Source organism: Giraffa tippelskirchi, chromosome 6 (genome assembly GCF_054371585.1).
Source record: "Giraffa tippelskirchi isolate mGirTip1 chromosome 6, T2T-mGirTip1v1.2.pri, whole genome shotgun sequence".
NCBI lineage: Eukaryota > Metazoa > Chordata > Mammalia > Artiodactyla > Giraffidae > Giraffa > Giraffa tippelskirchi.
Window position 1 is genome coordinate 119449011 of NC_137280.1, and position 10982 is coordinate 119459992.

A 10982-nucleotide genomic window follows, 5' to 3' on the forward strand; every position below is an offset into this window, starting at 1 on the left:
ATGTATAAATTTGGTCATAGCAGTTAATAACGTCACTTCATTGAGTGTATTTTTGATACCACATGAATCGAGTTTAGTTATAGTTTGAGAAGTTTTCAAAGCAACTACAGTGTTTTTGGTATTGAAAAAAATTTTGGGGTATATAGAAAAGCTTAAAATAGAGTGGCAAAACAGATGGTGAAGATCATCTAAATAACTAGTTGTTCTTTCAATAAATATACAAATTCTCTGTATTAAGAAAGCATGTGCTACAAAAAAAAAGCATGTGTGTTTAATTGCAGTCTTTTTCTTTCTCAGTGATACATAAAATGATAGGTTACAATTAATAGCATCTTAGATTTGGGGAAATACAATTTTCCATTTGTGTTTCCAATGTATACATTTTACAGATAAAGATACTGTGGCTCATAAAAGTTAAATTACTTGCCAGATTTTCATACTGCTAGGAAATAGCAAAACAATATTTCAACACAGGTTGGTTTGATTCTCCAAAGTATGTGCTTTTAACTGCTGTGTTTGGTTCCTTGTGTATGTAATAACTTGAGAGAAAATTTGTATAATTAAAAAAAGCTTTTCTATCCTTAATAGTGGGATAACTAAACTTCTGTCTTTTTTCTCTTTTGTCCCTACCTCAACCTCTGTTAGCTGTTGACAGGTCTGTGACGGCCAGTCTGAGTGATGCTCGTGATGCCCTAGTGAATGCTGTCATAGACTCCCTTTCAGCTTATCGTTCTTCAGCCCTAAGTAACCAGCAGCCTGGACTCATGGTTCCTTTCTCTCTTCGGCTTTTCCCACTGTTTGTGCTGGCTCTCCTTAAACAGGTAAAAGAATCAAAACCAGAAACTAACACAGTGAAATGTCAACAGCCAAAATTTTTGTCCTGTGAACCTCTTTCTCATAGATAACAATTTATAAACTCTGGGAAAAAATACAAAAAATTAACTACCTAAAGGATCTGGAGGATGTATGTGAGGAGAAAGAAAACTTGGAAGAAGAGGCATGGACATGGTGCTCTTCCTGTTATTTTAGCCCGAGGATAGGTGACCTTTAATGTCATGCATAAGGAATAAAACACCAGTAATTTGCCAGCTCTCTGGTGTGAAATATTAGATGACAGAGTTTAGGGTAATTACTGCTTCTCAATAGTAAGTGTAGAACCCCAGAACAGATAGAACCAGAAAAAGTGAAAGTGGCTCACTCGTGTCCGACTCTTTGTGACCCCATGGACTATATAGTCCGTGGAATTCTCCAGGCCAGAATACTGGAGTGGGTAGCCTTTCCCTTCTCCAGGGCATCTTCCCAACCCAGGGATCGAGCCCTGGTCTCCTGCATTGCAGGCAGATTCTTTACCAGCTGAGCCACAAGGGAAGCCCATAGGCACTCAGTAAGTAGTTTTTGAATGAATAAATGGAACGTCTTTCATTTCCTATAGTATTCTTTCTTTAATGGCTTTTCTAATCTTCCTTATTTGTAGTCAGTGCATTTGTTTTAGGGCAAAGTTTCATTGCTGTTATCTCTCTGCCTCTTTCTACTCCTTTCCATCAATGCTGCTGCTGCTGCTGCTGCTAAGTCGCTTCAGTCGTGTCTGACTCTTAGCGCCCCATGGACTGCAGCCTACCAGGCTCCTCTGTCCATGGGATTTCCCAGGCAAGAGTACTGGAGTGGGGTGCCATTGCCTTCTCCGTTTCCATCAATAGAAATGCCCAAAACTTTACCTCTGAATTTAGTCTTCATGGAGCTGATATTCCAGTTGAAACTGACAATTACTTGTTAACTCTATTCTACTAAGTAGCTGTCTTCAAATTACTAATTTTCTTGATTGATTCGTGAGCTTTGTTAGTATGCATTATTTAATTTCTCTAGCTGTGGGAGAAATGAGGATATTTAACCACCATTCATCATCACTCAGCTTTTACAGAATACTTAGATATTTGGTTCTTCACATTTCATATGCCTTTTTTTTGGCATCTGCAATGTAACTTTATCCTTCCTGTCCTGTTATTTAGATTTTTATATTACTATTGCTTTATGATAGAATGTTTAGATCTATTTCATTGATTAGGAAACAGATGCCAGAGAAATTGAATGATTTTACCATGGTTAGATAATTTGTCAAGACTTTTAGGTGAGGATATAGCCACAATTGAATAGAGTGTGTGTGACTGATTGAGATATTTTTTTGTTAGAACAAGTAACAGTAAACTTGTTAATTCTGTTTGAAGATATTCTTTTAACAGCTGTTATTTGCAAAATTTTATATGTATTTGTTAAATACCTTTTTTCTGATGGGTATATTTTTTTGTTATAGAAATCATTTCAGACTGGGACAAATGCACGTCTAGATGAACGCATTTTTGCTATGTGTCAAGTGAAAAATCAGCCCTTGGTTTACCTTATGCTCACAACTCATCCCAGTTTGTATAGAGTTGACAATCTCTCAGATGAGGTAAGAATCATTCATTTTTTTATTCACTTTTACTTGACCGTTTATAAGTCTAATTATACTGAAGAAATGAAGAAAGGTGTTTTCTTTCTTAAAGCTTTTCATTTTATTCTTACATAAAGAAATTTTGTCTTTTGGAAGCTCCTGAAAATTGTACCTTTATTTAAGTTATTAAAGTAATAAACTTTACTGTTTGTTTCAAAAAATCTTCAGAGATATCTAAGTAAATGAAGACATTGTCAAATTGACTATAGCAACCTATAATTTATTTACTTAAACAGGTTGATCTGAAAGGAGTATCCAGTGTGAAATTACACTTAAATGCCCAGGTCAATGTTTATTGTAATAATATTCTTGAATTGAAAAGAAAATATTTGTCTAAGTTGTAACATTATTTTCCTTTGATAGGAAATTTACTAGAGTTAAAGCTGCAAGCATGAAAATGTTAAATCGTAATCTTTCTACAATACATTGTAATCAAGTTAGGATGTATATGTTAGAAGTAATATTTTGGTAAAAAACGTTTGAGTTTAAATATTTTAAGGTACCTTGCATATATGAAGGAGATAACTTTAGCAAATGAAAATTGTTGATGACATTATTAATTTGTATTACAAAAATAATGACTTAAGATTACTCCTGTGTTTGACAAGTTCAACTAACTGGACCTGTATTTTTCTTAAATTGAAAAGTGGCAAATTAACATAAAAATACAAATGCAGTATGTTAGATGTCTATAATATGGAGACCACTAGGAGGAAAATAAATCACTCATAGTGCATACATTCAGAGACAAGCACTGTTAAGATTTTCAGTGGTATATTTATCAGGACTCTCTTTTGCAAGTGAGCTTAGCAAAGATAGGGGACTGATGTGGCACTCGAACACAAACCACAGGAAAGGCTACTGAGTAAACTCAGGTCTAACTCAAATTCATAGACTCTGTTTGCATTGCCTCATTCTTTCAGACCAGCCTTTTGTATAAGATTAGAACACGGAGCCACTGATAGCTTCCCATCTTTACCACCAGAGAAGGACAAGGCTTTCTTTTCTTAGTTCATATTAATTTCTGATTGGCTGTCTTTGGGCTATAGTCTCTCTTGCTCCCCACACGCCCTAAGGCCAGAGGTCTTAAGGTACGTGATTAATAGGTCCTGGTAGAGCTAAAGCCTTCTCAAGGTAGTACCCCTTGATAGGTCAGTATTTTATTTACTTTCTCCCTTAGATAAGATTCATTAAGTACCAAGTTTTAGTATTTAAATCAAATTTTGGTCAAAAATGAATAGCTACGAATAATTAAAGGTGTATATTTTAAGATAGCAGTATTATAGTCAGTGATAAATGAGAAACTTCCATTTCTGGCCTTATTAAATAAATGTTAAATTGAAGAGAACTAGTGAAAATTCATTTGCATTAGATTTACTCTTACATCAGGATTTGTATATGAACTAAACCACACAATCATCTGTTACCATTAACTAAAGTCCAGACTTTATTTGGATCTCACTAATGCAATTTATCTAATCAGGATACATGAGTATGATTGCATTTATTGTATTAGTTTTTAAAATAATAAATTAAGATCAGAAAGTAATTTGGCTTGACTGGGATCATGATGGCTTTGTTTAGATAAACGATAGATATTTCCTCCTCTTCTTTATGTTTAAATATGAATAATTGTGATTTACCTAAATAAATTCCAAAGTCTCAGAGGTAACACTCATTAAATTTTTTTTTATTATTTAATTGTGACTCCCTAATAGTTATATCTAAAAACTTTAATCTTTTGCTAAATTTTTAAGGGAGCAATCAGCATCAATGATCGCACTATACCTCAGCCTCCTATTCTTCAGCTTTCAGTGGAGAAGCTAAGCAGGGATGGGGCCTTTCTCATGGATGCAGGTTCTGTGAGTAGTCTTGACTTCTCTCTGTACACTACTACCTTCACTCCTCTTAGTTTCTCTCTTAACAGATTATGTGTTATTTAATCTATATAGTTTTGTATTCGCCACCTTCTCCTCCATAGTCTCCTTGCATGCGGAGCAAACAATGTCCTGTCATGGTAGATAGTAGTTATCATTACTTTAGTTGGAGGCTATACAGTCTTGGTAAACTAACTTTGCTTTTTGATCTTTTGAAACATAGTCAGTGGTTAAAGGTTAAGTCAACATATCACTGTTAAGCTATATCTCAAAATAATTTTCTTCCTGTCCCCAGGTACTAATGCTTTGGGTTGGAAGAAATTGTGGACAGAATTTTCTCAGCCACGTTCTAGGAGTTGAAAACTATGCATTAATTCCACAGACCATGGTAAGACTGTGTAACTGTAGTGATTGTGGTAGGCTTAAAAGGCGTTTCAAATGGTGGGAAAAACATGAACATCCTATTGTGAAATCATAGCTGTATTTTAGAGGCATTCTTTAGGTTATTTTGCATTTTTGACTTGCTTGTTCTTATGTGTGTATACTAATTTAGTGAGAAAGTAATGAACTTAGTTAATGGCCAAAAAAAGTTTGCCGCTATTGGCAGCAGTTAGCATTAGGGCTCTTCTCTTTCTGTGTTTTGTGTTTTTGCAAGTGATTTCATTGTTCTTTGGCAGAGTCCTTTTAACTGCTGCTTTAGAGTAAGAACTAAGCTAACTGCCACACAAGCCAACGACTTGTGAAAAATATCAGTTGGATTTATATTGATTATTGGACAATGTAATATTGGACTCTGTCACCCACTCTGTAACCCTGAATAAGTCACTAAAAGCCTCATTTGTAAAATAAGAGTGCTGTTGCTTATGGAGGAATATTTGAAACAACACATGAGAAAGCACGCGTTAAACTATGTAACATTTGGATAGTTGTGAATTTTAAAGTTAGAATTAATTATAACATGGTCATATTTCATGTCATACTTTTCAGTTTCAACTATCAGTTTGTCACCAACTTTGGAATATATTTTATATCTGCGTCTTGGTCATATTTATGGGTTTAACTTCATTTGTAGAAATCTTAGGAGATTTATGTATTTAAAAGACATAGGGTTCTATCTAGGATAAGCACTAGCTTAATGGCTGATCTGGATGACTAGGCACTTTAGGTAATGAGGAGATGAGAAATTGTTATGTTTGTAACAACTCTCTGAATGGATCAGTTAATTCTAGATGTCATAATAAACTAAAGATAAGAGGTAAAATATTCGTCTAGATCAGTGTCTGACAAACTATACCTAAGGAGGCCTGCCACCTGGTTTTGTAAATAAAGTTTCAGTGGAGCATAGCCATGTCCATTTACTTATAGTATAGTCTGTGGCTACTTCAGTGGAACAGTGGCAGAGTTGAGAAGTTGTAACAGAGACCAAATGACCTGCAAGCCTAAAATATTTATTATCTGTTCCTTTAAAAAGTCTGCCTACCCTTTACTTGAAAATTGTGGTATGTAGAATCTTAGGCTCCTCCCTAGACCGCCTAAATTAATTGCAGTTCAGTAAGATCCTCAGGTGATTCATATACAAGATAAAGTTTGAAAAGTATTATAGATGATAATTTAGAATAAGTTGTATGTTGCTGGTTTTTGTTTAATAGACAGACCTTCCGGAACTTGATACACCAGAATCTGCCAGAACAATAGCTTTCATCTCTTGGCTTAGAGAGCAGAGACCATTTTACCCAATACTTTATGTAATAAGGTAAGTTGAATTTGTCATTTGTCGATACTAAAGCAGTTTGCTTGGCTTTGCAACCTTTGAGTTGAATCATAGGTATGTGTAACCTATTGCAAACTCTTTAGAAGGATATAGAAAAAAAAATTTTATTTTCAATAAATAGTTAGTAGTATTAAGTTATGCTTTATATCCATTTATTAGCAAAATAGATGTCAAAGCTTTTGACAAATCCACTGTTTATTTTACTATTACATTTTGTCTAATATATATAAATATTTGTCTTTTATTCCTAAGGGATGAGAGTCCAATGAAAGCAAACTTCCTTCAAAACATGGTAGAAGACAGAACAGAATCTGCATTATCATATTATGAATTCCTCTTGCATATACAACAGCAAGTGAATAAATGAACAAATGAAGATACTCAATTTAATAATTTCAAAGGAAAGTCACAATAACAAAGAACACCTGAGAGTGTGTAATACCTTCCTTTCCTATTAGGTTTGTGGACTAATGTGATGATTATATGTTCTCACTGTGATTTCAACAAACTGTAGCAAATAAAGGAACACAGCAGAGAATCAAACATGCAACTCTGAAATACTGTATTTTTCAAATCAAAATATATCTGCATATGATTGGGGATACCTTTTTTCTTTGCTGCCAATTATGTTTGAGTTGTTATGGATTGAAATAAGACAGTATCGCAGAGGCAAAGTACATTTTGTAAAATAAAGACTTCTGTGTTCCAAATGTATATTTCTCATTTTTTTCTGAATTTTTGGCTGCTACATTTAAAACCTCACAAGATTAAATGTTGCGGGGAGGTTACAAATCCATTGATAATGATCTTTTTAAAATAAAAAGATTTTTGAAGTAAACAGTATGTTGGAAAACTAGTATCCATCCCCCAGAGTTTTGCTTTTTTTTTTTTTTTAAGGAAGAAAAAGGATCATCATGTTAACTAAAACTAGAGTAAATTAACTCTAGCCTAGCTTGAGAAGAATATGAAGTGATACAGTCAAGCTTTGTCAGTATTCTCTATACTTGAAGAACAAAGTCGCTGATTTGAAGTGAAAACTCTAAGCGTTTTTCTGATTTGACTGCAGAAGACTTGGTTGGAGAGACTATCTTATTCTGCAGTGAAAAAAATCTGAGCTGTCTTCATAAATATGCTGGGACTGGCAATAATAGGGAGATGAGAAACTTAAGTTATCTTGATCCTTTAAGTGGGTTTTATTTGGTACATTTCTGCTCTGTGATGTATAATACAAAAGCATTATATTGGTGAAATGAGTATGAATGAAAGAAATTAAAGATTTCTTAAATGCTGTCTCAAATTCATCATTAACATTTTCTAAGGAGTTTAATAATTAAATTGGAAGTTGCTTATAAGATTTATTCTTAACATTAAAACTTAATAAAGCATGAATGCCGCTGTTTGGTTTAGTGGATATTAAGATCACACAAATCCGATATATGGAGGTTATAAAAGAAACTTGATTTCTGAACATGCTCAAGATACTGCTCTTTGATTTGGCCAGAGAAATATTATAGTAAAAACTATTAAGTGAATTTTGTTTACAAATAGGTCAATTATACATCTGTATATTTAAGGTGGTATGATAGAATATCTTTAAAAAGAGTTTGGTCCAGTTTTCACAGATTCATCTTGTCTTGTTTGAACTTCTTGAAGTAAAAGTTGTTCATGAGTAGTACTTGATGAAAAGATTTTTGTTTCTTTGTTTTAATGGATTAGAAAAATGTGTTTACAATCTTGATCTTATATGATCACCAATGAAATAGTAACTTTCAGGTTTACATCAATATGAGCTGACTTTAACTGAATTGTTTTGGGGTAGGGAAGAAACAGGTCCCACTAGAGTATATACTACTGCTTGCCAGCCAGATCAGAATAATTGTGTTCTATAAAAATATTATCTCCCTTAAGCAGTGTTAAGGTTTATTTTCAGTATGCAAGTGATACATTGAACTGGAAATTTTCTTGAAAGCTGCTTCATTATTAGGAAGCAATTTTCAAATTGTAGCTAATTAGAATACATTTCTATTTTCCCCTCTTCTAAAGAAACTGAGAGTCGTTATTATGCACTGATGTTTCTTAAAATAACTAAAACTCTATTCATAATGTGAATTTTAAATGTTGATATTGTAGGTCCTTTTTTAATAGTAGTAATGAATCTTCCAGAGGGGAAAGTTTGTGCTCCTAGGGACAGTAATCTTCCTTGTGCCTCACTTTCATCCCCAAATGGGTATGACTCTTGTTATTACCACATGCTTTGTTGGTATATTTCACAAATTTACTTTAAAAAATTATTTTAGATATTGCATAACATGTGCAATCCAGAATAATTTTATAATAGCCAGGTCATAAAAAACATAACTTTAGTAAGAATTCACAATATTTGTTCTCCCAGTAATGAGGGAATGAATGAATCTTTTGGAGATATTGATATTAAGCAATTACTTTTTGCAATATTGAATGTGTTTTTTAGTTTAGTTTTTTTTTTTTTAAGTAGGGCACTACCTGCTATCTCATCTTGTATTACTTTTTGATGTAAAGCAACTAATATTTACACTATGCCATATTTTTTTTTATTGTAGTTGTAAATTATGAAAGATCCTTGAATTTTCTACAGATCTACAACTACTAAAGTAATTGACAAGGGCAATCTTGGTATTTAAATCTGAGCATGGCAGTTCTACCATAAAAAGTACTCTATTTTTCTAATTTCTAGGATTTTTAAAATAACATTTCTGTAAGTCTGGCACATTAATATTCACTCAAGCTGTACCATTTATTTTAGTTTGCCTATATTTCATTGTTTTAATTTAATGTAATGTATTGAGTCTAATAGACTGTTTTACAATAATTAGAATAAAAGATTTTTCTTCTAATCAAAGATGCATAACAGCTGTTATCTAGGGGACCACCAAATGTGATTTCAGGATTTTGTTAACTATTACAAGTATAATCCTTATGTAGAAATTTTAATTTTGTAAAGTAGTGTATAATATTGTAACATTAAATTCTTGTTTTCAAATTCAAATATGTATTGATCTTCAATGTGCTGTGTTAAATCTTGCTTCTCTGAAATGTTAGAGACAAGATGTCTTCCTTTTTACAGTTTGTAATTCTGGTTTTTTCCTGTAAAAAAAGTCATTTGTAACCCATGCAAATAATCATTTGAACTGTGCTAACTTATCGATTTGGCTACTCAATAAAGTTAATTGAAAGAGCTTCATACTGTGGTTATGTATTTAAATTGACATGAAGAACTTGATAGTCACTGAGTAGTTCTATGTTGTACATCCAAATTAAGTCAATGGAAAAATACTGTTGATGATGCTTTAAACCTAAGTCAGAGTCTGGGACTTCATAATCCTAATTCTAGATGCTCACTCTTCAAGAACAGCTTAGGTTTAAAATTCTAGATTGAAAGGGTTTTAAATTTTTTATTTTTTAATTCTGAATATATTTAAGGTACTACTCTATTGTCTTATGTCCCTTTTGTTACTGATATGATGCCTACTGTAAGTCTGATTGTTATTTGAAAGATAATCAGTTAGCTCTTAACGATTTTTCTTTTATCCTTAATATGCTATAGTTGTAATAGTTTTACTTGTTGTTGTGTTTAGTTGCTAAGTAAGTAGTGTCTGGCTCTTTTCGATCCCATGGACTGTAGCCCTCTGTCCATGTGATTTCCCAGGCAAGAGTACTAGAGTGGGCTGCCATTTCCTGCTCCACAGGATTTTTTCAACTCAGGAATCAAAACTGTGTCTCCTGGTTGGCAGGAGGATTCTTTACCACTGAGCTGCCTAGAAAGCCCAGTAGTTTTGAGTTTATTGTTTATCCTGCTTGTTTTTCAGTGCATGCTTTAATCTGGAGATCCTTGTCTACTTTCAATTCTAGAAAATTCTCATTTTTTTAAATTTTATTTTTAAAAACTAGATATAATTGACATATAAAGTTATTTTTTTTGTTTCTGCTTCGGTCATTCCCTCTATTCTTTACCTTCAGAATTCCTTTTTGATGTATGTTTTTACTAATTCTGCTTGTGACTATGTCTAGTTGAAGTTTAATCTATTGAATTTTATATTTGTGTAACTATTTTTGATTAATTTCTGCCTATTTTGTTCTATAAAATTCTGGGGGTGGCTTTCCTAGTGACTCAGACAGTAAAGAATCCACCTGCGATGCAGGAGACCCAGCTTCAATCCCTGGGTTGGGAAGATCCCCTGGAGAAGGAAATGGCAACCCACTCCAGTATTCTTGCCTGGAGAATCCCATGGACAGAGGAGCCCGGCAGGCTACAGTCCATGGGGTCACAAAGAGTAGGACAAGACTGAGCAACTAACACACATAAAATTCTGGAGTGAATTCCAATTCTGATTTTTAATTTGGGTGGCAGAATTTAAATGTTTGTTAGAATTTGGATTTCTAGGCTCATTTGATTGAGAGGGTTCTTCTTTTCAGTTTAGCACATCTCTCTGTCCAAGCTTTCCCTTCTCCCTGTCTATGGGTTGTCTAGTTGCATTTTCCAAAAACCAGGGCTATTGGTGATGTTTTAGGGCTCCTGTTATGCAGTGATTTGAGGATATCACCATTCTAGTCACCAACAGTGGGGAGTCAACAGCCTTCTGCTTTTTTATTTATTAAGCTGAAGTCTAGTAGAAAATGATATTTTGACTATTTTTCAGGGAGGGCAGACTTCATATCTTGCTTGGAGAATCCCATGGACAGAGGAGCCTTGCAGGTATAGCCTATACAGTTCATAGGGTTGCAAAGAGTGGGACATGACTGACACGACTTGGCATGCACAGACAGACCTCAAGCAGTGAGTTTGTCCTGTCCATCCCTTTGTCTCATG

At 33.7% G+C, this 10982-nt stretch overlaps 1 protein-coding gene across 12 annotated transcripts in view; it reads left to right on the plus strand.

The window, feature by feature from the left end:
- SEC24A (SEC24 homolog A, COPII component) overlaps window positions 1–9356 on the plus strand; it is a 111560-nt gene extending 102204 nt beyond the window's left edge. For all 12 annotated transcript variants that reach the window (XM_081502902.1, XM_081502903.1, XM_081502907.1 and 9 more), the window contains 6 exons: window positions 646–821; window positions 2309–2446; window positions 4246–4350; window positions 4661–4753; window positions 6015–6118; window positions 6389–9356. In XM_081502902.1, coding sequence (XP_081359028.1) covers window positions 646–821; window positions 2309–2446; window positions 4246–4350; window positions 4661–4753; window positions 6015–6118; window positions 6389–6503 — 731 coding nt within the window. In that variant the 3' untranslated portion in view covers window positions 6504–9356. The remainder of the gene's footprint in view (window positions 1–645; window positions 822–2308; window positions 2447–4245; window positions 4351–4660; window positions 4754–6014; window positions 6119–6388) is intronic.
- The last annotated feature ends 1626 nt before the right edge of the window (window positions 9357–10982 follow it).